Raw genomic sequence first — 27992 nt, forward strand, 5'->3', positions numbered from 1 at the left:
GGGGCATTCCCTGCTCCAGAGGCAGCGGCGCCCAGGGGCAGCCGGCGAGGCCGTCATGCCCAACAAGAAGAAGTACAACGTCAACGGGGACTCGGGGATGAAAGCCCAGGTGAGGGCACTCTGTAGGACCATAATCATCGTTTTCCTCCTCAAAAACGCGTTTGTTTCTGTCTTATCTCTATTTTCTTCCTCTTTTCCTTGCTGTTTCCACCCAATCACTTATTCCTGGAGGCCCCCAGCTGGAGAAATTCCCGATCTCCGGAGAGCTTCTCTTCGTTTTCTCTCGGGAGTGACGAAGCGTTGAGCCAAACACGTTGCTCCGGGGTTGTTCTTCAGAGCACAGCGATGGAGGAGTCGGTGGGGTCGGTGCAGGGAGGTTTTCCAGGAAAACCTTGGATAACGGGACCTTTTCTGCGTGGAGAAGTAGCTCAAGGTGGCTCTTGGTGATGGAAAGGCCAGGTCAGAGAGAGCCGAGGCTCATTTGGAATGTAACGAGCACACACCTGCACGTAGCACTCATTAACCCCTTGTGCCCCTGCAAGGGAGGTTTTCCAGCTGGAATCATTTGTTCCTGCTGGGAGTTGAAGGCAGCAGCTTTTGTGTCACCCCAGAGCAGGTCAGGCACCTAAATCCGAGGAATCCAAGGCTCCACAGCTTCTCCTTGGAGCGTTACCCCATGCAGGGTTGGCTGTTGCCTTCAGAGGTGTTTTGGTGGGAGCTGAACAAGCTCAGCCTGGAGCCAAATCTCTGTTTCCACCCCCATCTTGAATGTCCCCATCTTCCCAGTGGTGCTGGAACGTGGCTGGAGTGCGTTTGGCAGGGATTGGAGCACCCTGGGATAGGGGAAGCTGTCCCATGGCAGGGGGTGGGATGGGATGATCTTTAAGGTCCCTTCCAACACAAACCATTCTGGGATTCCGTGAAATTCTCTTTTTGGCCACTCTCTCTCTTCCCCAAAGGATTGAGCCAAAGGACATTGGTCAACGCAAGCCAAAAGCAGATCCAAGCCTTGACCTGGCCCTTTCCCAAAATTTCCCTTTCCTGGTGCTTCCCTCCACCTCTTGGCAGTCTCAGCTAAAGCTGGACCCAGCTTGTGGTGGCCTTAAAAAGGTTTAAACCTTCAAGAGGTCGAGGTAGGGTTTATTTTAAAGTCTGGGTCTAATTCTGCCGGATTCGCTCCAGGACTTCTTTTGCTTCGTCGTTTACGTGGTTTTGGATGTGGGAGGGCTCCGAGAGCCCTGGATTATCCATATCGCTGTGTCCCGTGAGATGGTTGTGCTCAATGTCCTTGAGGAGCCGACGTGGGGAGGGAAAATGGGAATTGAGCACAAATGATTCCCCTTTGTTACAATTCCTGCCTGTCTCCAGCTCCGCTTCACACCAATAACTGCTCCTCTGATGGAGCCGCTCAGCCGTGCAGGGATTTGTTTTAAATGAAGGGAAGAAAAAGGGAAAAAAAAGGGAAGTTCTTTCAGGCCAGCAGCTTAGAGGGGGAACAGAAGCCCCGGTGTGTGCAAAGCCCCCGTCCCGCCGGGATCAGGGCGTTAATCCCAGTGCGGCCCTGGCTGTAACACGAGTTCGCTGTGGATTTTCCCCTCCCGCGGGTGCTCCTGATCCAGCGTTCTGTTGTTTGGGTCAAGATTAGCAGGGAAAAACCTCCCAGGTGCGGCTGCAAATCCTCTCCCAGGTCCTTCTTTCCTCTCCCAGATCTTTCCCTCCTCTCCCAAGGCCTTCCCTTCCCTCCTGGGTCTTGTTCTCCTCTCCCAGGTCCTTCCTTCCTTTCCCAAGTCCTTCCCTCCTCTCCCAGATCTTTCCCTCCTCTCCCAGGTCCTTCCCTCCTCCCCGGCACTGTGGCCTGGTCATCCCCCATCCCAACACAAACCTGGGCTCACAGGGGACTCTGAATTATCCCTTTTCCTTCACTTTCTGGCCCAAAACACAGGGTTCCACCTCTGTAGCATCACCCACCCATCTCAGCGGCACCCCTTAAACCACTGAGCTCAAGTCTGAATTCCCAGAACGGGATCTGCCTCTTCCTGGCTAAATCTTCCTGAAAATCACAGAACTTCTCTGAATACCCCTGGGGGTTCGTTAACAACCTCAATTAATGGCTCTGAGTATTTTGGAGATGTCAATATTTAACCCCGTTGTCCCAGAGTGAGTCAGGGTACGCTCAGAGTCCAAGCAATCGGAATTGTGATTCCGATTTCCCTGAGATTTGAGAGGAATCGTGAACACAACGGGAACATCGAGGGTTGGCTCAATGAGCACTGGGAGCTGAAATATTTCCTGGAACTGTAATTCTGTCCTCCTGAATTCTTAAATTCGGCCCAGTAGCCTTGTAAAGAGAATTGAAAAAATATGGGTTTAGGTTGGATCTGGGGAAGGAATTGCTGGCTGGGGGGTGGAGAGGGGCTGGAATGGAATTCCCAGAGCAGCTGGGGCTGCCCCTGGATCCCTGGCAGTGCCCAAGGCCGGGTTGGATGGCGCTTGGAGCAGCCTGGGATAGTGGAAGGTGTCGGGGTTGGAACAGGAGGGATGAACTGTTGTGAAACCCAAATTTAGGGAGTAAGAAAATTCTGATTCTTTGTTCCTCTTGCTGTTGACAACCAACGGCAGGAGTACAGCGATGCTTAGAGAAAGATTCCTCCTCCAATACCAACTTTAAATGTCGTTTTCCTGGTAAAACCGGGGAAATTTGCTTATCCCTTCTTGCACGCTTAGGAGCAGATCGGCTTCGTTGGCTGAAATCTCTCTCAGCTTGGCGGGGCTGAGCCTGGTGCTGCTCAGGGCCTTGGGGGAGTCTGAAATCTCCATTCCTTGCTGATGGGATGGGAACGGCCTTGGGGCTCTTCATGCCCCAAAATATTGGTGTTCCACCCACTGCTGCAGCGTTCCTGGGAAATGCAGTCTCTCCCACCGGGATTATCGCTTTGGGTTAATGGCTTATCCTTCATTTCTGGATTTGTTGGCTAGAATTGTGTGCTCTTAAAAACTTGTGTTCTCCAGCCATCTGTGCTCCCAAAATCCAACAGCCTGCACTGACATCTCTTCATCTGCTGGAGGGTCTGAAATTGAACAAAATCCGCTGTTCATAACAGGAATTGTGCTCCAGCCCATAACGGAGCCGGTGCCGGTGTCTGCGCAAGGCTTTGAGTTCTCGGGATTGATCTGCTGGGTGTTCTACAGAAAATCCCCGATTTCTTTCCGCAGATCCAGTTTGCTGACCAAAAGCAGGAGTTCAACAAGCGCCCGACCAAGATCGGCCGCCGGTCGCTGTCCCGCTCCATCTCGCAGTCCTCGACGGACAGCTACAGCTCAGGTGAGTCCGGGATCTCCCGGATCTGCTCTGGCCTTGTCGGGAAGGCATGCAAAGAGGGCTGTTGCTTTTTTCCCCCATCGTCTTGGATATAAAATTAAATTATTCTGGTGCTCTTCACACTTCTGCTCTCTCCTCATAACTCTGGTGGGCAGCTGCTGCTGCCTTTCCTTCCAGTCCCTCTTCTCCTCCCCTTCCTGTTCCTCCCACGCTCAGGAAAACGGTTTTTCCGCATTGTGTCCGTGCTTGAGCGTCACCTTCCCTCCTGCTCCTGAACAAATCCACAGGGATCCCACTGCAGGCTTGTTGCACGTGAGGTTGGAGTCTTTGGGGACCTTCGAAGGGCTCCTGGAAGGGGTTTCTCCTGCTGGAATCTCGCTGGATGTATTTTTTGGATACTTGGCAGCTCACAGTGTATTTGAGGAGAATCTGGGTGGTTTCAGGGACCTTAAAGCTCATCTCACTCCACCCCATGCCGTGGTCAAGGACATCCTCCACAAGTCCAGGTTGCTCCGAGCCTTGTCCAGCACAGCCTGAGAGGTTCAAAGCTCTGACTCAGCTCTGTGGAGTGTGGAAAATGTCAGGGAATTCTGGCTCCAGCTGCTCCTGATGGTTCGTGGTGGTGGCTGCACACAGACCTGGCTGGTGGCCAGAAGTCCTCCAAAGTGGGGACCTTCCTTGGTGTTTCTCCACTCATTCCCGCGATTCCGAGGATGTCGGAGATGAGCTCGGACAGGGCCGGGCTGGGAGGAGCTCTTTGCGTTTCCCGGCAGATTTGGAAGAGCAGAGGTGGAAGAGCCGTGGTCATCTGGTCACTCAGCTCCCGGCAGAGGTGCTCCTCTCCAGAAGATGCAGCTGCTGGAGGTCCTGATCTGATCCTGGGCACCACAGTCCAGTGGCTTCATCCCGGTTTTGGTGGAAAAGCCAACTGTTCCTCATCTTTCCCAGCTCCCAGGTTGCTGCTTCCTTTGTGCTGCCCTGCAGGCTTGGAGGGACCTCCAAAGCCTTTTCCAGAGGCTGGGAGGAGCCCCCCAAAGGTTGGGGACAGCCTGGGTGACCCACGCTGCTGGCACTGACTGCGTTGCCATGGAAAAGGCTTTCAGGAGAAATTGAGGAAGGCTCATGCCATGTTCTCTCCAGAGGAACATCAGCCCCAGTTCGGTTTGGAATCCGTAATTCCATCTGATCCCTGAGCACCTGGGAATATTTTGGGACCGTTTTTGCAGACTCTGAGTCTGCTCAGCCTGGCTGATGTCACCGTGTTCGCTCCCGAGTCACAGCTGGAAGAACTTGGAGCAACTTTGGGGAGTTCTCCTCCTCTCCTTGCACCGAACATCTCCTGAAGCATCAGCAACTCCAGTTCATGATCTCATGGAAGTGTGACATTCCCCGCTAATGAAAGGAGCCAGGCTGGCAGTCCTGATGGAAGAGTTCAGCTCCCACAACGGCGGCTGGATGGAGGGATGGAGGGATGGATGGATGGATGGATGGATGGATGGATGGATGGAGGGATGGAAGGACAGATGGACAGATGGATGGATGGGTGGATGGATGAGGGATGGAGGGATGGATGATGGATGGATGGATGGAGGGTTGAATGGATGGATGGAGGGATGGATGGATGGATGATGGATCCATGGATGGATGGATGGAGGGATGGATGGAGGGATGGATCCATGGATGGATGGATGGATGGATGGATGATGGATGGATGGATCCATGGATGGATCCATGGATGGATGGATGGAGGGATGGATGGATGGATGGATGGATGGATGATGGATGGATGGATGGATCCATGTATGGGTGGATGAATGGTGGATGGATGGATGATGGATGGATGGATGGTGGATGGATGGATGGATGATGGATGGATGGATGGATGGATGATGGAGGGATGGATGGATGATGGATGGATGGATGGATGGATGATGGAGGGATGGATGGATGGATGGATGGATGGATGATGGAGGGATGGATGGTGGATGGATGGATGGATGATGGATGGATGGATGGATGGATGGATGGATGGATGATGGATGGATGGATGGATGGATGGATGGATGGATGGATCCATAGATAAATGCCATGAGGACATCCTCGAGGGGATCTTTGTCATTCTCCTCCCCAGACTGAGCAGCAGCACAGTCTAAACAGCCCATTGGAGCCTTCCTGGGATGGGAAAAGGCTGGAAAAGAGGAAGCGTGAGGAGCAGAGAGATGGCAGTGGAGGGGAGAAATCACAGAATCGCTGAGGTTGGAAAAGCCCTCGGAGCCCAACCATTCCCAGTCACGGAACTGGGAGCTCCCTTCGGAATCGAGGCGGTGTTTGACTCGATGTTAACTTAAATTTCACCGACTTCCCTTTCTTCAAAACTCAGATCGTTGTTTTCTGCTCCAGGAAAGATTCCTGGGGATCAGCTGGGCATTTTGGGGAATCTTTTAGGTCAGCCTAGCCTGGATGATCCAAGTGCTCGATGCTGTGCGTTACCCACCACGGGCACGTTCTGTGGGTGGGATTAGGACAGGAAGAGCTGGAATTCAAGGAATACCTGGAATTCATCCTCGTGCTGTTTTGGAAGGTTTCACAGGGAGCAAACCAGGTTTGTCCTTCCCTGGGGCGTGTGACAGGGTCAGGCTGCCCTTTCTTGCCCTTAGCAATGCCAGTTTCGGCAGCCAGGAGTGGATCCTCGCCTCGGACATCAGCAAAGCCAAACTTGGCTGAGTTTAGGCTCCGACCTGGGCTTTGCTTGGTTTGGGCGTGGGCGGAGGTCACCTGAGAGCCGCTGCCGCTTTTGTGTCGTTCTCTTGGAAACCACGGGATTGTGGAATACCCTGAGGTGGGAAGAACCCACGTGGATCGTGGAGTCCAACAATCTGCAAATAATGCATCAGTAATGGAAATGGTGGATTCAGGGAATCCTGGAATGGTTTGGGTGGGAAGGGACCTCAGAGCCCCTCCAGTGCCAGCCCTGCCATGGGCAGGGACACCTCCCACTGTGCCAGGTTCTTCCAAGCCTTGTCCGTCCTTGGATACTTCAAGGGATGTGGAATCCTCGACCTCTCTGGACGGAGACACAAACTCGTAATGCAAGTAATCCCATTTGTGCTCACATTTTCCACACCTCACGGAATGCCAAGCCCAGGGAGGAAGTTGTCATTAATCAACTTTGGAGAATATTTTTAGGAAGCTGTCCCATCAATTAATGACTGGAATCCTTTCCTTTCACTCCTTGTTTTCCATTTTACAGAAAAGCAAAGGAAAATGGACTTTTAGAGATTTATTTTGCTGTTAAATTCACTGACAGCATTGCTTTAATTACCAGAATTCTATAAACACTTTCATATCAGGTTTGCTTTTATATTCTATTCTTTTATATTACCTTACATTCTATTTCTTAATTTATATAAAATAAATATCATACAAAATAATATTTTACATTGCTTCCTATTATATTTATTTCAGATGTATTTAACATTAAAGAACCTCCTGCTTATGAAAATCTGGCTACTCCAGGCAGGATTCTTTTTTTTGGGGGGGAGGGTTTTAAAAAATTGCTTTTAGCCCCCAGAACCAAAACTCGCTGGTTTTAAAGCAACCTCTGCACAGATTAACCGTCTTCAAGGACTAATTAAACTAATTAATCCTTCCCCCTGGAGCCCTTGGCACGCCGAGTTTGGTACGATACAAGGTGCCCTTTGTGGTGAATCCGGCCCCGCCGAGCCTCGGGAGCCGCCGTGGGATCGGGAGCAGCAGCGGAGCCCCGCTGCCCTCCGGGGCTGTTGGCAGGGTGGGATTTGCCCCTCACACCCTGCTGAGGATGGGGAGAAATTCCAGCAATGCCTAATTCCTTCCTGATGGCCTCGGATCAGGAGCCGGGTGGCTCTGGGGGAGCCTGGCACACCCGCGGCGCCCGGGCTGAGCTTTTGTTCCTTGGAATCGTGGAAACCCTTCCCGTGAGCCAGGAGGGGAAGTGGGGAGCCTGAAACACAAACCCGTGGCCAGGCTGGGGTGGGGGTTGAACTCCTTTTTGGGGGCTTTTTTGGGGTGGAAGTGTCACTGGAGCTGCTCAGGGTAGAAGATGGTTTGATTTACTCTGAATAAACGAAGGAGCTGTTGGAATCCGTCCTCGCTCGAGGCCTGGATGCCTCTGGAATGCTGCAGCTCTCCGGGAGCGCTGGTGGGTGGTGATGGGATCAGCCCTGGAAGAACCTCCCACCCTTGTGCTGCCTCATTCCCCTGGCGCAGGTTTGGGGTGGAAACTGGGAATCTTGACCGTTGGCTGGAGCAGCTCCCGTGGGATCCAGAGCTTTCCCTGTGGGAGCTGGGCCTGTGGGGTGTGGAAGGCGGAGAGCTCATCGTCACATCCGTCATTCCCAGCGATCCATGATAGCGGCCAGCTCACGGACGGAGCTGTTCCACCGCGGAATTCCTCTGGGCTGGAGCACACCGCTGGATGCCAGGCTCGGGATGGTTTTGCAAGCACCACGTGAGCTGGAGAGGAAGGACTTGGAGCAGAGCAGTTCCATGAGGAATGAGGGAATGGCCAGCTGGGTCCTGGAAGGGTCATCTGGAGAGGAAAGAGGAGCCGTGAGCTGGAGCCGATTGCGTTGCTCTGGCTGCTGGTGGCAGTCCTGAAAGATGGAAGAGGTTTGGTTTCCCTCCATGGGGGCAGATTCCAGAGGAAAACGAGGGATTCCTTCGGCTGATCCGCAGCGGGAGCGGTGGTTAGTCCAGCGTGACTCGGATCAAAAATGTTCTCTTGAATACGGGTGATTTTAGGAACCAGAATGAGCAGGAAAGGGGATTTGTGGCTCCATGAAGGCTCTCCCATGTGTCTGCCACGGTCAATTCCGTAACCCAAAGTTTGGAGGGCGCTGAGAGGAAGGGAAGACAATTATGGACAGCTCCTGGAATTCATTCAGCACATCCACACCCACTCCTGGGGCAGAGGCTTCGTCTGATCCCGTGGGGCTCCGGAAAGGATCCGGTGATCCCCAGCTCTCCAAACAATTCCTGAAGTCCCCCGAGGCCAGAGAGCCAGCAGCTCCCTGGAGCATCCACGCCAGGCTTGTGTTATCCTCCCGATGGAGAAGTTCCTTCCGCGCATCCGTTCGGAGCAGATCCAAGGATTGGGAATCCCACGGTGTCCGGATAATCATCAGCTCACACCCTGCACCACGGCTGTCGGGGATGGAGTGGGGTCCTCTGTGAGTCCCGCCTGAAGCCACAGCTCCTGGTGGGTCTGGAGTGCTCCGAACATGGACAGGCCTTTTGTGGGGTGTCTGGGAGCTGCACTTGGGAATTCTGGGGAGAGAGGGGGGAGAACTTCGGGAAGAGAGATGGGAGAATTTTGGGAAGAGAGGTGGGAGAATTTTGGGAAGAGAGGGGGGAGAATTTTGGGAAGAGAGGTGGGAAAACTGGGAAGAGAGATGGGAGATCTTCTGGGAAGAGAGATGTGAAAACTTCTGGGAAGAGAGATGGGAGAACTTTGGGAAGAGAGGTGGGAAAATTTTGGGAAGAGAGGTGAGAGAATTTTGGGAAGAGAGGTGGGAAAACTTTGGGAAGAGAGATGGGAGATCTTCTGGGAAGAGAGATGTGAAAACTTCTGGGAAGAGAGGTGAGAGGAGTTTGGGAAGAGAGGTGGGAGATCTTTGGGAAGAGAGGTGGGAGAACTTTGGGAAGAGAGGTGGGAGAAGGCCGTGGAGATGAGCCCGTGTGGGAAGCCGGCAGTGCTCAAGCCGATTACCTCAGGTGTGGTGCTGAAGCAGAGGGAGATGAGAATTAAAAACTCATCCCAGGTAAATCCAGCAGGGAAAACAGTCCCTGTGAGGAGGAGGAGAGATCCCAGCTGCGCCCCGAAGAGTTGGGATGGAAGAGCCCACCCACGCCCTTCCCCCGCGGGGCTTTAGGGGATGTCTCATCCCATTGCTGCGCTCCTCTCCTCCCCGCAGCCGCCTCCTACACGGACAGCTCCGACGACGAGACCTCGCCCCGGGACAAGCAGCAGAAGAACTCCAAGGGCAGCAGCGATTTCTGCGTGAAGAACATCAAACAGGCCGAGTTCGGGCGCCGCGAGATCGAGATCGCCGAGCAGGGTAAGCACCCGAACCCAGCTCCTGCGCGGCTCTTCCTCCTCCCAAATCCTCCTCTGCTGCGGCTCGGGGTGCTGGGCACTTCTTCACCCCGTCCCTGTTGGGATGGGGAAGCTCCTGCGGGGTTTTGTGGGGTTCGAGGTGCTCTGCAGTCAGAGCTGTTCCATGGGATCAGCAGAGCAGATGAAATCCACCGCGTGAACGGGACGGTTTTCGTTTAGCTTGATTACCTCCAGAAGGTCAATAGCAAAGGCCAGGCGGGGTTTGGGTGTTGGAGGGATGTTGGAGTGGAGCAGCAAATCCCAAATCCTCGACTCCGAAGCAGATTTTCCTGGAGGAGGCAGAAATTTGAACGTAACCGGGAAAAATCCGGAGGGATTTGGGGTCATTTTGACTCCTTTGGGGTTTGCTCTCGAGGCTTTGGCTGTTTCGAAGCTGCCACAGCCCTGCGAGTTCGTGGGAGCGCTGGGCAGGGGCTGGGAAGCGCTGCTGCCTCTTCCTCCTGTGCTCATCCCGCTTCCCATCCCATCCATGGCCTCCTTTTCCCTTTTTCCTTCCAGAAATGCCGGCGCTCATGGCTTTGAGGAAGAGAGCTCAGGGGGAGAAGCCTCTGGCCGGGGCCAAGATCGTGGGCTGCACACACATCACGGCACAGACGGCTGTAAGAGCCCGCCCCAAAACCCCGGCCCCAAAACCCCGGCCCCAAAACCCCGCTGCTCATGCCCCAAAACAGAGCCCAGGCAGAGCGAGGAGGGGCTGCCCTTCTCCCCAAAACACGGCACAGGAGGGATTTCCCCTGCCAGCTTTGGGATTTTACCCAGTTCTTGGTTTGCCATCCTTTCAAAGATGCTTCCATTCCAAAATCGCTTCCTGTGCCCTTTCCTGATGACCCCGATGCTGCCTAAAAACTGATTCAGAGGCCCCTGGGCCAGGGAATGATCCAGTCCTGGAATGGTTTGGGTTGGAAAAGGCCTTAAAAATATCCAGTTCCAACGGGCAGGGACACCTTCCGCTAGACCAGGTTGCTCCAACCTGACTCTGAAGCTTAAACCCAACTTCAGAGACCCCTCCAGAAGCTTAGCCCAAACTTAAGGGACCCTTCAGAAGCTTAAAACAACTTCAGAGGTCCCCCAGCAGCTTAAACACAGCTTCAGAGGCCCTCCAGAAGCTTAAAACCAATTTCACAGACCCTTTAGAAGCTTAAACCCAACTTCAGAGACCCCTCCAAAAGCCTAAACCAAGTTTCACAGACCACCCCAGAAGCTTAAACCCAACTTAAGAGACTCCTCCAGAAGCCTAAACCAAATTTCATAGACCCTCCAGAAGCTTAAACCCAATTTCAGAGACGCCCCAGAAGTTTAAACCCAACTTAAGAGACTCCTCCAGAAGCCTAAACCAAATTTCATAGATCCTCCAGAAGCTTAAACCCAACTTAAGAGACCCTTTAGAAGCTTAAAACAACTTCAGAGACCCTCCAGAAGCTTAAACCCAACTTCAGAGACCTTTCAGAAGCTTAACCCACCCTCGGAGCCGCAGAGCAGCGCCTTTCTCACAAGCAGCACCCAAATTCCTGGGTTGTGCCGCTCCCTGAGTGGGTTTTTCCCGTTTTTTCCCGTTTTTTCCCCATTTTTTGCAGGTGCTGATGGAGACCCTGGGAGCGCTGGGAGCCCAGTGCCGATGGGCTGCCTGCAACATCTACTCCACCCTCAACGAAGTGGCTGCTGCCCTGGCTGAGAGCGGTAGGGAACGACTTCTCCCTCTTGGCTCCTCCTGGATTTTCCAGGGAATTTTTGCTGCTCCCTCGGTTTCAGCTCATTTTTCACCTCTTTGGGGTTTTTTTTTCCCCTCTGCGTTCGCTTTGGAATAAACCCAAAGTGTAAAATCGATCCTTTCCAGTGCTCTGGAACTCTTGGAATGGGGTTTTGCTTTTTCCCATCCCCCTGGAGTGTAAAAGGATGTGGTAAAGATGCCGTGTGATGAGCCGAAGCTGGAAGTGGTTTTGCTCAGGGAAATGGAGAGAAACTGGATTTAAATGTCACAATTTGGGGCAGAGCTTGGGTGGAAGAGAGAATTCGGGGGGAGGAAGGTAATTCACAGCCCAGGAATTGAGCGTGTGGCTGCTCACCTGGGAAATCCTGGGTAAATCCAGGGGTTCTACCTGGGTAAATCCAGGGGTTTGCCCTAAAAACAGGGATTTTACCTGGGTAAATCCAGGGATTTTACCTGGATAAGGCCAGGGGTTTGCCCTAAAAACAGGGATTTTACCTGGGTAAATCCAGGGTTTTGCCCTAAAAACAGGGATTTTGCCTTGATAAGGCCAGGGGTTTTACCTGGATAAGGCCAGGGGTTTGCCCTAAAAACAGGGGTTTTACCTGGATAAATCCAGGGGTTTTACCTGAGTAAATCCAGGGGTTTTACCTGGATAGGGCCAGGGGTTTGCCCTAAACCCAGGGATTTTACCTGGATAAGACCAGGGATTTTATCTGGGTGATGCCATGGTTTTTACCTGAGTAAATCCAGGGGTTTTACCTGGATAAGGCCAGGGGTTTACCCTGAAAACAGGGATTTTACCTGGATAAATCCAGGGCTTCTACCTGGGTAAATCCAGGGATTTTCCCTAAAAACAGGGATTTTTCCTGGGTAAATCCAGGGATTTTACCTGGATAAGGCCAGGGGGTTACCCTGAAAACAGGGATTTTACCCGGGTAAATCCAGGGGTTTTCCCTAAAAACAGGGATTTTACCTGGGTGATGCCATGGTTTTTACCTGGGTAAATCCAGGGGTTTTACCTGGATAGGGCCAGGGGTTTGCCCTAAAAACAGGGATTTTATCTGGATGAGGCCACAGGTTTTAACCCAGGTAAGACCAGGGATTTTACCTGGATAAGGCCAGGGGTTTTATCTGGGTGATGCCACGGTTTTTACCTGAGTAAATCCAGGGATTTTACCTGGGTAAGGCCAAGGATTTTACCTGGATAAGGTCAGGGATTCTACATAAGTAAATCCAGGGATTTGACCTGGATAAGGTCAGGGATTCTACATAAATAAATCCAGGGATTTGACCTGGATAAGGTCAGGGATTCTACATAAGTAAATCCAGGGATTTGACCTGGATAAGGTCAGGGATTCTACCTAAGTAAATCCAGGGATTTGACCTGGATAAGGTCAGGGATTTTACCTGGCTAAGACCAGGGATTTTACCTTGGCAAATTCAGGAGCTTTACCTGGGTGAGGCCAAAGGTTTTACCTGGATGAAGTCAGGGATTTGCCCTAAAACCAGGGGTTCTACCTGAGTAAGGCCAAGGATTCTACCTGGATAAGACATGGGATTTTACCTGAGTAAATCCAAGGATTTTATCTGGGTAAGACCAGGGATTTCACCTGGATAAGTCCAGGGCTTTTACCTGGGTGAATCCAGGGATTTTACCTGGGTAAGTCCAGGGAATTCACCTGGCTGAGGCCACAGCTTTGACCACGAGCTCTTGGAGACCCAGCAGAAGCCAAACCCACCGCGTTGCTCGTGGGTCCTGCTCACCAAAGCTGAGTAACAACCGCTCACGATCACAATGCATTCAAATCAATTAACACATCAATTAATAAACTGGGGTCCAGGCCGCCTGACAATCCGATCTGCAGGGAAATCCTGATTTGGCAAATAAATCTGGCGTTGTTGAGAGCCAGGGGACTCTTTCCTGGGCGACAGGAAGAGGTGAGGGAGGTTCAAAGCCAATCCCTGTGTGTGCTTTCCACGAGTATCCCCCCAGAGGCGATTCCCAAGGGATCTGCCTGTGCTAACACCCTCTCCCTCCGTGCCCAGGGTTCCCTGTGTTTGCCTGGAAGGGCGAATCCGAGGACGATTTCTGGTGGTGCATCGACCGCTGCGTCAACGTCGAGGGTTGGCAGCCCAACATGGTGAGTTGGGAAACACCTGGGAAGCACCTGGGAAGCTCCCACCTGGAGAGGAGCAGCAGGGAAGGGCACTTAAAGTCTCCTGGATCTTGCCAAGCAAGGCTTTGTTTCACCACCTCACCGCGGGTTTTGGGGTGTTCCGGTTGATTTCTCAGTGTCGTGCTGCAGTTCCATTTTAACCCGCCTGCTAAAAACAGCTCCAAATCTGTGGTTTTCGAGACGAGATTCCATCCTTTTTCACCCTTCAATTCTCACCTTTGGCTGCTGGGATTTCTCAGAACAAAGCCCAGATTTTTCTGTGATTCCCACACTTTAAACCACCCAAACCTCAGGTAACCCAGCCCCTCCTCCGCTGCTCCATCCCGCCCTTGTTTCCAGGGAAAACAGAGAACCTGGAGCTGGGTGAGCAGAACGATTTTCAGCTGTCAGCTGTGCTGTCTCCATCACATTTCCCCAAAGCCTTCGAGCCCTGATCTAAATGAGATGAGAAGCAGTCAAAGGTGGAAGATAAACGTGGATCTCACTTGGGTTTTTGCCAATCTTGGCTTGTTTGAGGTGGGATTTTGTCCCTTCCAGTCGCTGTCACCTTTAAAAAGAACCGGGAATGTCACAAAATTCCACCCCCGAGGTACCAGACTGAGTCTAGACACGAGAGCAGCTTTTTTCCTGCTCTTTGAGGATTAATTTCCCATCCCAAATGTCACTGTTGGAACAGCCAGCGTTCCAGAAAATGCGGATTTTGCTTTCCCGGGATCTCTTCAGACCTCTTCGTTGTGGGATTGATTTTCACACCTGCTCCTGGAGCACAGAAATCATTGGGGAGAGCACCAGGATCTCTGTTCCCAGAGATTTTGCTGGATTTTGGAGATCTGTGTTTTTAGAGATGAGAAATGGGACGCTGGCTGAAGGGCAGGTGTGAGAAGGATCTTAAAATCAGGGAATCATGGAATGGTTTGGGTTGGAAGGGACCTTAAAGGTCATCCCATTCCACACAGACACCTTCCACCATCCCAGGGAATGTCCAGCCTGGCCTTGGGCACTTCCAGGGATCCAGGGGCAGCCACAGCTGCTCTGGGAATTCCATTCCAGCCCCTCCCCATCCTCATTTTTCCCATAATTGCTCCTTGTTCCTTGGAAATGGGGCCAGTTCTTGGCCATTCCCATTCTGGGAATCCTTCATGGGAGGGTTCTGGGAATTCTGACCTTTGGGGGAGGGCTCTGCCTGGGCAGGGATGGATCAGAAAGGGTTTTTTTTCTGAAAAAGATGGAATCTGAGAGGTTTCCTTCATGGAAGAGCCTCTCCAGGGATTCTCTCCTGGAGAAGAGATGACTTGGAAGGGCTGAGGGAGGGAGGAGGGAGTCGGTGACCTGGAGAGAAGCTCCCACCGAGGCTCACGCCTGAAACAGCTGCTTTTCTCTAGGAAAAATGATTTCCAGCTCAAATAAAGTGGTTTTTCCCAAAAAACAAAAAAAAAAAACAAACCACCAAAACTAGCTGGAAGAACAGGAATGAGGGCAAAGAGCCTGCCCGAAGCTGGGAAAGCTGCAGGAATGTGGGACAGGCTGTGCCCTTGGATGTCTGGAGCTGCCACACCAAGGTGACCTCCCCACAAAACCCGGCCCCCACAGGGCTCTGCTCAGGGGGTTCCATCCCCTGCTCTCCCAGGAAAGGGGAAGCTGCCAGGGGCTGGGATTCTCTCTGGGGAGGAGGATGAAGCGCTCCATTAAACGGGGATTCATGGAATGAAGACATCCTGGGAGCCAGGCAGGCGGATTCCAAATTCCTCCTCCCTGGCTGGCCCAGGAGAGCTCCCAGTCCCACTTAACCCTTCCCTTCCTGCGCTTCCCAGCCTGTGGATGGGATGTGGAGCCGGGAATGGATTCCCTGGAGCCTCCAGGGCCGGCTGCTGGGCTCTGGCAGGACAGCCTGTGCTTCCCAGGCGTTGGGGAGGAGCAGCTGCTCCCTGGCGGCGGCGGCAGCGGAACATCCGGCAGTTCCGAGAGGAGAAGGTGGGAGTGGAACACGGCGTTTCCAAGGAGCTCTGTGCCCGTGGATGGCTCCACAAAGGCCCAGGCAGAGCTCGGGAATGTCACCTGTGCCAGGAGGGGAGTGGTCCCTTCTCCTGGGAAGGCTCCAGAGGGTCCCTGCCGAGCTCCGCCCACGGCAAATGAGCGGAGACGCTTCCGCCCAGGGTTGGGATTTTGGGACACCCAAAATTCCCAGAAGCCCTGTGAGCCACGTCCTTAAACTCTTGGCTGCTGTGGGATGGGGATAATCTGGGAGACGCTTCAGGGCAGGGCCCCTTTGTGGGCCTTAGCACAGAGCTGTGGGTGCAGGGAATCCCTGAACCCTCCCCGGCACCCCCTCGGGAAGGGATCGCGGCCGAGCGGGCTCTGGCCGGGGATGAGGGGGATGAGGGGGATGATGGAGTGAGGAGTCCTTGACCTCGGTGTGTGGGATATGGAAAGAGGAGGAGGAGGAGGAAAAGGAGGAGGAAGAGGAGGAAGAGGAAAAAGAAGAGGAGGAGGAGAAGGAAGAAAAGGAAGAGGAGGAGGAGGAGAAGGAGGAGAAGGAGGAGGAGGAGAAGAGGAGGAGGAGGAGGAGGAGGAAGCAGTGAGAAGTCTTTGACTTTGGTGTTGGGAACGTGGAAAGAGTGGGATGATGATGAGGATGATGATGATGATGATGCAGTGAGAAGTCTTCAATGTCATTTTATGGAATACGCAAGGATGAGGATGGTGATGGTGGTGGTGGTGACTGAGGATGATGGTGATGGTGATGATGGGGAAGATGATGATGATGATGATGATGATGATGATGATGATGATGACTGAGGATGATGATGATGATGATGGTGGCCGTTGTGCTCTCACCCTGTGCAGGCCCTGGGCTCCTCCCCTGCCCTGGGTGACATCTGCTCCCTGTTTTCTCTGGATTCCATCGGGGTTCCCACACTTCCCGCCCTGCCCGGGCCCTCCTGAGGGCGGGAGCACTTGGCAAAACCCACGTTTGGGTTTCTCCCTTCCCTTGTGTCTTGTCTCCTTCAGGGGCTCCCTCTGAGCCCAGCCCCTTCCTTGGGTGCCGTTCCAGGTGTTCCCATACACATAAGGCTGGAGAAGCTCTTGGACACCTCTTTTCCCTGGAATTCGGAGGTTTCTGGGGCTGTTTTCCTGCCTGCCCTTCCCAGGGCTGTTTTCCAGAGGGCCTCTCCTTGCTCACCCCGAGGTTTTTATTCCAGCAGTGGCTCCGTGGCTTCCTGCCCGGCCCCGGGTGACTCCGTGGTGGTTTTCATTGCAGATCCTGGATGATGGGGGAGATCTCACCCACTGGATCTACAAGAAATACCCCAACATGTTCAAGAAGATCAAGGGGATTGTGGAGGAGAGCGTCACCGGGGTCCACAGGTAACGGGGCAGGCTGCAGGAATTTGGGACAAAAGCTGGGTCCCCTCAGCTCAGCTCAGTGTTGGACCTCCAGCACCTCATTTTTCCCATGGAAACTGCTTTAAATCCCGAGCAGGAGACCTGGAGCTGCTGCTCGGAGCTCCCAGTGAGGAGCAGGAGCCCCTCCCGAGCATTCTGTGGGTGGGAGGGTGCTCCAGGTGTTCTCCCCCTGTGGGGTGGGAGGAGAGGCTCTCACCTCATGTGGGAGATGGAAGAGGAAGGGCTGAGGAGGGGAGGGCTGTGGAGGAAGCCGAGAGCACAGCCCTGACCAAAATCCGTGGGAAGAAGTGAGATTTGGGAAGAGGAACTGAGTCACTTTCTGGGGAAGGGAGAACCTCAGAGACGAGTGAGTGAAATCCCTCGGGCCCTGGCAGGAGCAGAGCTGGGATGGGAGCAGCGGCGCTGAGGGTTGGGAGGTGTCGGAGGTGCTTTTCCATGGAATGAATCCCGTCCCAGGTGCCAGGAAACGGGGAACTGAGGAGAGCAGCAGCTCTTTGCTGTGTTTTTGTGGGGGGAAAGAGCTGGATGAGAGCGTGGCCAGAGGCTCAGGCAGCTCCTGAAACAGGGAAATGAAAGATTTGCAACAGGGAAGTGGCTCCAGGTCTGCAGCCGGCGGGGTCGGGAGAAGGACTGGTGATATTTTTAGGATCCGAAATCCCAGTGTGGGCAGAAGGGATTTCCAAAGGCGGCTTCTCCTTCCCAAGGGCTGGAGCAGGGACAGGATTTTCAGACTCTCTCACAGCTGCAGTGAGGTGTTTAAATTCCTTTTCAGTGGTTTTCCTGCTGTGGGGAGCTGAGTCCATGCCCAGGGGGATGTTGGGGAGCTGGAGGGGAGAAGCTCCAGGGAGAGCTGAGGGTCTCTTGCAGGGCCTGAAGGGGCTCCAGGAGAGCTGCAGAGGGACTGGGGCCAAGGCCTGGAGGGCCAGGAGCCAGGGAATGGCTTCCCAGTGCCAGAGGGCAGGGCTGGATGGGAGATTGGCAATTGGGAATTGCTGGCTGGGAGGGTGGGCAGGGGCTGGAATGGAATTCCCAGAGCAGCTGTGGCTGCCCCTGGATCCCTGGGAGTGTCCAAAGCCAGGCTGGACACTGGGACAGTGGGAGGTGTCCCTGCCCACGGCCAGGATGATCTTTAAGGCCCTTTCCAGCCCAAACCCCGCAGCCGAGTGCAGGGAAACGTTCCCCATGGATCACCTGCTTGTTCCACGCCCGTGCCAGGCTGTACCAGCTGTCCAAGGCGGGGAAGCTCTGCGTGCCAGCCATGAACGTGAACGACTCCGTGACCAAGCAGAAGTTTGACAACCTCTACTGCTGCCGGGAGTCCATCCTGGACGGGTGCGTGGGGGAACGGGGCAGGAATTCCCGCAGGGATCGGCATCCAGAGCTCTGCTCTGCTGCCACCAGGATCGTTTCGGCTCAGTTTGGGTCAGAGCAGAATAAAGCCCTGTCCCTGTCCTGTCCCTGTCCCCTCTGTGGCACCGGGATAGAAGCCGCCTGTGTCCATGGTGTGGCTCAAGAGCTGTTCCAGCACAGCGTTCCTGCCCTTTCTCCTTCCCCGTCGGATCCCCAGCGCTCCTCCCTTGGCTCTCTTCATTCCCTTTATTTGGCTGGAATTGGGGTCGGTGTCCGTGTCCTTCCACCCCCAAATCCCATCAGGGCCGAGTGGGGCTGGGACAGGTTCTGTCCCTGTTGTGACACGATCCATGACAATCCATGGATTTGGGATGGGTGGCAGCATCTTCTGAGGAACGGGGAGCAACAATGGGAATAAAGAGGGGGGTGGAACATGGGAACAGAATTCCCAGAGAAGCTGTGGCTGCTCCATCCCTGGAAGTGTCCAAGGCCAGGCTGGAGCAACCTGGGATAGTGGGAGGTGTCCCAGCCCATGGGATGGGATGGGATGGGATGGGATGGGATGGGATGGGATGGGATGGGATGGGATGGATGGGGTGGGATGGGATGGGATGGGATGGGATGGGATGGATGGGATGGGGTGGGGTGGGATGGGATGGGATGGGATGGATGGATGGGATGGGATGGGATGGGATGGGATGGGATGGGATGGATGGGATGGGGTAGGATTTAAGGCCCTTTCCAACCCAAAGCATCCTGGGATTCCATGGAAACTCCTTGGGGGTAAATGGGATTCAGGTTCAGTCTGGCCCAGGAATTGAGAACGGGGTCGAGGGAGATGAGAGCAGAGGTGCCTTCAACCTGCCGTGGGCTGGAGCTGAATTCCTTGGAAAAGTGTGGGAATTTCACCTTCCCTGCACTGCTAACCTATTTACTCCGGAGCTAAAAATAGCCTGGAATGTAGGACAGTCTCAGGGAGAGAGCAGAAGGAAACCCAGAGGAAGGGGGAGCTTCATTTGGGGGAAACTCTGGGATTCTGGCAAGGAATTCCCACTGTCCTGCTAGCCCCCGGGGCTCCTCCTGGGGGGCATCTGGAGCTGACAACAAAAATCCAGATAAAAGGAATTTTGGAGAGGATTTTCAATATTTTGGGAGTATCAAAACAAAAGTAAATGAATAAAAAGCAACAACAAAAAAAAAAAGGCTCCAAACCCAAATTCCACCCTTTTTGTTGGAAGGACAAAAGAACCTCCACCCTTCCAAAAAGAAAAGGGAGATTTTTAGGAGCTTTTTGGGTTTTCTCTCCCCCTGGAATTTCTGTGTGTGCTCAGGGGTGCAGGATCCAGCTGTGAATCCGTCCTTGGAGCAGCTCTTGGTGCTGGGCTTTAATTCTGGGCGTTAATTGTGTGGTTTTTTTCCTTTTTCTCAGCCTCAAGAGGACCACGGACATGATGTTCGGGGGGAAGCAGGTGGTGGTGTGTGGCTATGGGGAGGTAAGGGGCCCAATTTTCCCACTTTTCCCACTTTTCCCACTTTTCCCATTGGGAATTCCTTGGCACAGCTTCATCCACCCTCAGGCCTTTGCTCTGCACCTGCAGGAGCCTCCAGACCTCAGGGGTTTGCCAAAAACTGGAAGTTTTCTTCATTTTCGGGCTATTTCCTTATTATTAAAGAGATGCCAAAGCTGAATCTTTAAAAAAAACCCCGCATTAAATATTCTGAGCATCTCGAGTATCTGGGTATTGGTGTGCCCAGATATTGGTACAGCACCGATTTGTGTCCTTTTAATGCCGTATTTAATCCGATATCACCGAAATCAGAGGTTCTGCAGAAGTTCTGGGCATTGCAGTGAGGTCCAGAGAGAATTAATCCGGGTTTCTCCCTTCACCCACCCTCTCTCCACACGGGAATATTCCCCATTCCCAGTTTTTCTCACACCAGTTGCTGTGGGTGCACTGCTGGGATTGTTTTAATGTCCAAGCAGCTGGAATGGGTCCGTTTTTCCTGCTGTAATCCCATTTTTGGGAACTTTTGCTCGTCTAACCTGGGTCCCCTGCACTGCCCGTGCCAGGCAAAGGTTAAAGCTCGTTAACCCTCCGAGGTTAATTACCCTTAAAGCTTCCTGAGTGGAGCAAACGTTTACACGAGCCTCTGAAACTTTCCCTGGGATTATTGGAATCTCTTGTGGTGGTGCATTCCAGACCCCGGGGTGTTTTGGGGGGCAAAAATAATCCCTGGGACCAAAACCATTGGGAGTTTTAGCGCCTCTCTTCCCTAAGCCAGGCCTGAGTCTCAGATGGCTCCAAATGCAGGAATTCCACGCACAGAGACGGACGTTTAATCGCCCCCAGAGGGCTCGGAAGGGGCTGGCAGGAGTCTCCCGGAGCTGGGAGGAGTCTCCCGGAGCTGTGCATCCCTCGGGAGCTCCGGGCCCGGCCCTGTCTCCTGCTGGGCTTTCCCCTTGCAGGTTGGGAAGGGCTGCTGTGCCGCCCTCAAGGCCATGGGCTCCATCGTCTACGTGACCGAGATCGACCCCATCTGCGCCCTCCAGGCCTGGTAAGGGCTCACCCGGCCCCGAATTCTCCTGTTTCCCGGGAAAGCCACGGCCAGAACCCAAAGGGATTCCCTGCACCCGCAGCTCTGTCCTTAGGGGGCCTGCCCTGAAGCATTTCCCAGATGATCCCGTCCCACAGCAGCCGGGATTTTGGGAATGAGCTGCTCCCTTGGAGTCGGAGCCGGCTGTCCCAGGGCTGTGCCCACACCTCACCCCTCGCAGAGCCCTCCCTGAGATCCGACTTCCTGCCCTCCAGGCACAGCCGGGTTTGGATGCTGCTTCTGCATCCCAAGGGGATCCCAAAACCTCCCAGAGCCTCCCTAAACCCTCAGCCTGCTCCTCCCCAGCTCCTCCAAAGGTTATTGTGGTGAGAGGACTAACGAGCCCTGTTCAATTAGCAGAGCTGATGAACTTTTGGGGTTGCTCTGTGACCTTCATCCATCCTTAACTGGGAATTTGGTGCTTTCCAGCACCAAATCCCTCCCCTGACTCTGCACGAGGCAGCAGCACATGGCCCCTCTCAGAAGGAGTTTGCAGTGGAGAAAAAGCTCAGGAAATGGGGACATGCAGCAGGAAGAAAAAAAAAAAAGACTTTTTTTTATAGTAACTCCAATTTTGCAGCTTGTGAGAGCCACGGGAAGGAGCTCTGGGGAGGATTGACAACAAATCCCAAAAAAACACACCCTGCCCTTGTTATCCCTGAGCTCACCTCGCTGGGGAAGGCAGGGCTGAGTGCTCAGCACCTCTCAGGGCTCTGCAGGTGCCTAAATATGGATGGCGGGGTTGATGAGAGGCATCTGCAGCTTTGGGGCGTTTTTTAGGATGCTCTAAATCCATCCCAACCTGGATTCCACAGCTCCTGGAGGTTCCTTGCAGGAGGAACAGCTCTAAAAACCCCTCTGGGTTGAGAATTGGGGATTGCAGATGAGAAGGCCTTGACAGGACACGGAAACCCCCAAATCCCCTTTTCACTTCTCCTCACAACAGTCCCAGACCCTCCAGGTTGACCCCAGACTCTCCCAGGGGCTCGGTGACCCTTCAGGAACTTAAAATTGGGGTCTGGGGATCACTTTTTCCCCGTTTTTCCTCTCAGCATGGACGGATTCCGGCTGGTGAAGCTCAACGAAGTCATCAGACAGGTCGACATCGTCATCACCTGCACGGGTACGGGGCAGCAGGGCGGGAAATGGGGGATCCCACCCCAAAACGGGCCCCATCCCCAGCCTTGTCCTGAGGGAAAGCCCCGAAGGCGGGAGGGGGGTGTTCATTGGGGATTTTGGTGCCTGCAGGGAACAAGAACGTGGTGACCAGGGAACATCTGGACAGGATGAAGAACAGCTGCATCGTCTGCAACATGGGGCACTCCAACACCGAGATCGACGTGGTGAGCGCGGGGAGCGGGGTTTGCGGTCATGAGGTTTGGGGTGACGGGGTTTGGGGTGACGGGGTTTGAAGTGACGGGGTTTGGGGTAATCCTGTTTTGAGGTGATGGTGCTTTGGGGTTACAGTGTTTGGGATGATGGTGCTTTGGAGCAACTCTTGTAGGGTCGCAGTGATTTGGGGTAATGGTGCTTTGGGCTTTGGGGTGATGGTGCTTTGAGTGACAGTGTTTGGGGTGATGGTGCTTTGGGTGGTGCTGTTTTGGGGTGATGCTGCTCTGTCTGTCCTGAGGAAGCCCCTGGAGGAGATAAAATCCATCACTCCCCATGCCTTAGATGTGTCCCAGTCCCTCCTTGATCCCGAGGGATCCGAGGAGTGGGATGGGCTGGTCCAGCATCCCGAGCAGGGCCTGCTGCCCCCGGCCTCAGCCTTCCCTCGGGAGCTGGGAATCCCTCTCCAGCCCAGTTTGGTGTCACTGCACCGTCAGGCCCAGCCAGGAGTCCCAAAAGCAGAGCAGAAATCCAGGAGAGCCTCGCCTAGAGAATTCCCAAGAATTCCCGTGGGTTTGAAGGCATTTTCTGGGCTGGAAGGAGTGGCTGCAGCCCTGCAGGGTTCAGCTGGTGGCCGTGAATCCTCCCCACCAGATCCTGAACAATCATTTCTGGGGCTTTGATGTGTTGCGATCACAAAACCAGTCCAGGTTACGATTATTCACAAAGGTCTCCCTGGTCTGGGATTGGGATGGGATCCAGGGGAGACGACAATCCCAGGACACTGGCAGGGTTGGTGCCTCCTTTCCTCCCCTTTCTGTGGTTCTGGGGTTGCTCTGGTGCTGCTGTAACGTTTTGACCCCATTTCCAGGCCAGCCTGCGCACGCCCGAGCTCACCTGGGAGCGGGTCAGGTCCCAGGTGGATCACGTCATCTGGCCCGACGGGAAGAGAATCGTGCTGCTGGCAGAGGTGAGCGGCTGGAGCAGCAGGAACTGCAGCTCAGGGGTCCCTCTGGCTGGAATTTGGCTCATGGAATCATGGAATCACAGAATTGTTGAGGTTGGAAAAGGACTCTGAGGCCATTGAGTCCAACCATTCCCAGCACTGCCAAGGCCACGTCCCCAAGTGCCACATCCACACCTTTTAAATCCCTCCAGGGATGGGCACTCCAAACCTCCCTGGGCAGCTGTGCCAGTGCCTGACCACCCTTTCCATGGAGGAATTTTCCCTAAAATCCAGCCTGCCCCTCCCCTGGCCCAGCCTGAGGCCGTTCCCTCTCTCCTGTCCCTGTTCCCTGCGAGCAGAGCCCGACCCCCCCGGCTGCCCCCTCCTGTCAGGGACTTGTGCAGAGCCACAAGGTCCCTGCTGAGTTCCTGGGACACAGAAAAGCTCCCATTTTTAGTTTATCCCACTCCAGGGTATCTCCCACAGGGAGACTTCCACTTCCTAAGGGCAGCCACACCTTGGGGCTCAGTGCAGGTGACAAACAGCTGGGACACGTTGCTCCTGTGGTTCCTGTCCCTCCTGTGGGGTCACAAACTGGGTGTGGTGCCGTGTTAACAACCAGCTCTTGCTTCCCAGGGCCGCCTGCTGAACCTGAGCTGCTCCACCGTCCCCACCTTCGTCCTGTCCATCACGGCCACCACACAGGTGAGGAGGCCTTGGGCTGGGCCGGAGCAGGACCTGCTCTGAGGGACAGCAGTGACTGACCGAGTGTCCTCTCCCCAGGCCTTGGCTCTGATAGAGCTGTACAACGCTCCCGAGGGCCGCTACAAGCAGGACGTGTACTTGCTGCCTAAGAAAATGGGTAACGACCTTCCCGCTGTGGGTTTGGGGATGGAACAGCTGGGAGGTGGCACTGGGCCAAGCTCAGGGGCTTCCAGCAGCTCCTTCCCGCTGGCTCTGGGCTCGCCGCTGCTTTCCTGTCCCACCTGTGGGAAGCGGGGATGCCTCCCGGTGCAGGGGGCTTCCCATGGGGCTGCTGCCGGTGCCAGCAGCTCCCCCAGCAGAGCCCCCTCCTGTGGGCACGGCCACACTGAGCACGCTTTGGCTGCAGAATGGGCTCTTTGGCGGCCCTGGGGTTTCTTGAGGCGGGGGTGGCTTGTCCTGATCTCAGGGGCGAGGTGCCACCTGCCAGAGACGTCAGGTGGGTTCTGCCTCAGCCCGGGGGACTCGCTGTCGTGGCCTCCCCCGTTGTGACGAGCTCTGGACTCCTTTCCCACCCCAGACGAGTACGTGGCCAGCCTGCACCTGCCGACGTTCGACGCGCACCTGACGGAGCTGACGGACGAGCAGGCCAAGTACCTGGGGCTCAACAAGAACGGACCCTTCAAACCCAACTACTACAGGTGCCCTCCCAGCCCTCAGCTCGTCCTGGTGCCCTCCCAGCCCTCTGCTCCTGCCCCGACCTGGGGGACGCCTGTGGCAGCAGAGGGGACGGGGTTTAACCCCGCCGGTCCCCTGAGAAGATTCCAAGGGCTCTGCTCAGTCCCACTGCAGGCAGCAGGAAGGGGATGGTGCAGTTGGAGCCGTGACAGGAGCGTTTGGCAGGACAGGAGCCCTTTGTGCGCGGCAGCAGCTGTCACCCAGACGTGGCAGATGCCAGCGCGATGCCACCGGCTCAGCAGCAGCTTTATTTTTAAAGTTTGGCGGAGGATGAGGTGGCACAGAGCGGCCTCAGCCCCGGAGCTGCTCCCACGGGCTCAGCTCCGCAGCTCCTTCCTGAGCACGGGCTGGGCAGATCCCCAAAAATAATTGCAAGTTTCAGTAGGAGCCCCTGGATCCCTTCCCTTTCCACATTTTTAGCCAGCACTGCCATGAATTTACAGCGTGAAAATGAAATGGTTTTGCACAGACGTGGATCAGCCTGGGAGGGTGAAGCCCAGATCCTTTTCCTGCAGGAAGAGGGATTTTCTTGGCAGGCAGAGAGAGCAGCGCTGCACCAGAACACTCCCGGTTTGGGGATTACTGGGTTTCCCCAGATCCTGAGCTTTCTTCCCTGCGCAATCCTGGTGCTTCCCCACGGCCATGGAGGAATTCCCTCTGGTTCAGTTCTCTCTGCCTGGTTTCGGGGTCTGGCGTGGCCCAGCCTTGTGGGAAGCGAGGTTTGTCCCATGCACGGAGAGGTCGGGATCCGTTGAGGGTCACAGGGAATTCCCTGCACTGAGGGGCAGCCACGACCCCTCAAACTTCCCGTGGGCACCTCAGAGGCAACGAGGACCGAGTCCCTTCCTCAGCCAGTTCTGTCCTTGGCATCTCCCCCTCCCAAAATCCTCCGTGGTCATGCCGGGGCAGCTTCTCATCCCTTCCCCAGCCACTCACCAAACCCCATTTTCCTTCTTTTCGCAGATACTGAGTTCTTGCCGCTGCATCCCGGAGAATCGCGAGGAACAGCAACAACCACCCGAGTCTTTCTCAACTACTGTACAGGATGAAACCGCGCAAGCTTCCCACGCTAGAGCCGGGCTTGCTGCCATAGTCGACAGTGTGTTTTAGGTTATTTATTTATTAAATTAGAATACTGTTCATGTGGCCTCTGCCACTGGTGTTCGTCCTGCCGCGGGACTGGGAGACGCTGGATTTTCTTTCCGTTTCTTTCATTTTTCTCTTTGGGTTCGTTCCTTTTCGGGGCTGGGAGGACGGGGAAGGCGAGGAGGAAGCTGCTGGAATCGAGCCGTGGAATAGTCCCTTATCCCTGCTCACCCGCCGCGCACGGCGGGAGCCGCGGGCCCCGGCCTGGCAGTCCTTGGTTTCCTCCACACCCCAGCGCTTCTCCAGCGGCGCAGGATGCCGGCACCGGGGGAACCGCTCCGGCTGTTTGACAGCGAAGCCAAAATCCTCGTTGGCTCCAGGCACTGCCGCCCAGCCGGGAGCCGCCACAGGAATCTGGCTGGAGAAGCCTCTCCGTGTGCCATGGAAGTGCCCAGGGCCGTGCTCAGCCGAGGAACCTCGCCTTAGCACTGCCCGGAGCTGTGCCCAAGGGTCCGGCGCCGGCCGGGGAGAGCCCCGAGCGCGCAGAGGAGCCGGGCCCGGCGCCGCTCCGTTGGCCGCAGCCCCGCGGTGTTTTCCTGCTGCTTTCGTTCCGAGTGCCAAGCTCTATGGATCAACCAAAGGTCGTGTTCCTGGTGGGGCCGGGGCAGCCCCGCCCGCCCGCGCTGCTGGAAGGGCCTCGCCCACTGATGCTGCTCACGTGCCCGGCAGCTCTTCCCGCGCCAAGCAGAGCTCGCCGGCCGTCGCGGCTGGGAGGACCCAGGTTCACGCCAGGTCCTTCTCCAGCTGAATTTCAGTCCTCATTGGAAATGTTTGGAGTTTTATTTTCTGGTCATATTTGTATGAATCCGGAAATCCCCTTTGGAATGTATGAGACGTCCGCCGGAGTGACCCCCACGGATTCTGTGCAAGGGGAGAGTTCAGCGTCACTACAACCCTTTGGTCACCTCGAATCTCGATGTGTCAGAGCTGATGGAGAACAAATTTGCCAGAGTTTTATCCCAGGATGTCCCACCTGAGCACAGGACAGCGTGACCCTTACCAAGGTGACTTCCCGAGTCCCGGTGTCTCACCAGAGTCGCTTCTATCCCTCATGTGGAGAACGTGATCCTTCTACAATAAAACTGCCCAGCCCCGAGAGCACAGAAGCCTTTGTCCTCCCTGTGTGGTTCCCAAGTCTCTCATGGGCTGCAGATCCGTGTTTTGTCCTCCTGGGCTTCTTTGCCATCATGAAGAACTTTTGTGGCAGCTCGTTCACGCACAAGGAAGGGAGAACGGAGGAAATACGGCCTCAAGTCCTTCCCACGGCTCTTGGGAGATTTGGAGTCAGGTTGACCACAAGCCGCTCGTCTCCAGAACAAACGTTCCCGTGTGCTGCCTTATTCCAAGTTTCTCTTTGAAATCTCTCAAAACCTGGAAGGAAAACCTTGAGAAGACCTCAAGGAACCCTCGAGGAAGCCTTGAGGAGACCTTGGGAAGGCGTCGGAGCTTTGAGAAGGCTTTGAGGAGACCTTCAGGCTTTGAGAAGCTTCCGCGCAGACTGATCACTAACCACAGACTTGAAATGATCTCTGCTCATTGATTTTACCAGATCCTGAGAATTTTTGGCAAGAGTCCCCTGAGCTATTTGAAATGTCACGTTCAGGTCTTTCTCCCCGAGCTGGATCCCGGTCCGTGTCAGCCCCCGTTGTTCTCTGGAGAGCGTGGGAGCTGCTCCTGGCCCGGGTGAGAGGCAGCTGTGGGGTCTCTGGGGCAGAGCAGCTCTGGGAAGAACAGGAATCCCAACCCAACCCAGCCACAGCCGCTTCCACCCTGGGAAAGCCCCGCTCAGCCCCGACCCCAGTGCAGCCCCAGAGCCGTGTCCCGCCCCGTGCCTGTCGCTCGTGCCGCACACGGCACTGCTCTGCCTGGCCCCGGATCCCTTCGTGCCCAGTTTTCATCCCGTTTTATCTTCCAGGTAGATTGGAAGGGAAAAAAAAATATATATATTAATAATAAAATCCCAACCGGCTTTTCCCACCTCGATTTTTAAAGCTCTTCTCCATGTTCTGCTTCTCCTGTAAAAGCTTTTTGGCTCGCTTGGCTTTTTTCCTAATCAACCTGGAATCATATCCTATGATCATCTCTAAATTAAACGTGTAATGGGGTTTGGTTTCTTTCTCTTTTTTTTTTTTTTTTTAATGTAACACATTTTTCAAGACTTAGGAAAAAGGAGATTTTAGGTAACACCAGCAAAATCGTATAAAGGAAATTAATTCTGTTCTGGACTTTAGAGATAATGAGACAAAACCCATCATCAGCAGTGAGGAAACGAAAACGTCGCAACCGTAACATTTCAAAAGGATGTTTTAAATATTAATGTCTGAGTGATTGTATTAGATCAGCAATAAAGACTCTGTAATCTCAAAACACAAATAAAACATTGGAAAACTCAGCTTCTCCCGAGCATCCTTGGGGTCAGG

At 54.5% G+C, this 27992-nt stretch overlaps 1 protein-coding gene across 1 annotated transcript; it reads left to right on the top strand.

Moving 5' to 3' along the window:
- AHCYL2 (adenosylhomocysteinase like 2) lies at positions 1–27964 on the top strand. The gene is made up of 17 exons (XM_039570875.1): positions 1–109; positions 3214–3322; positions 9274–9417; positions 9975–10075; positions 11051–11153; positions 13231–13325; positions 16621–16727; positions 17982–18098; positions 19546–19609; positions 20584–20672; positions 21764–21834; positions 21960–22054; positions 22912–23010; positions 23623–23691; positions 23770–23848; positions 24269–24389; positions 25390–27964. The coding sequence occupies exons 1-17, from the start codon at positions 56–58 to the stop codon at positions 25394–25396; spliced, it is 1524 nt and encodes a 507-aa protein (XP_039426809.1). The 5' UTR covers positions 1–55; the 3' UTR covers positions 25397–27964.
- The last annotated feature ends 28 nt before the right edge of the window (positions 27965–27992 follow it).

Source organism: Corvus cornix, chromosome 1A (genome assembly GCF_000738735.6).
Source record: "Corvus cornix cornix isolate S_Up_H32 chromosome 1A, ASM73873v5, whole genome shotgun sequence".
In the NCBI taxonomy this organism is placed as follows: Eukaryota; Metazoa; Chordata; class Aves; order Passeriformes; family Corvidae; genus Corvus; species Corvus cornix.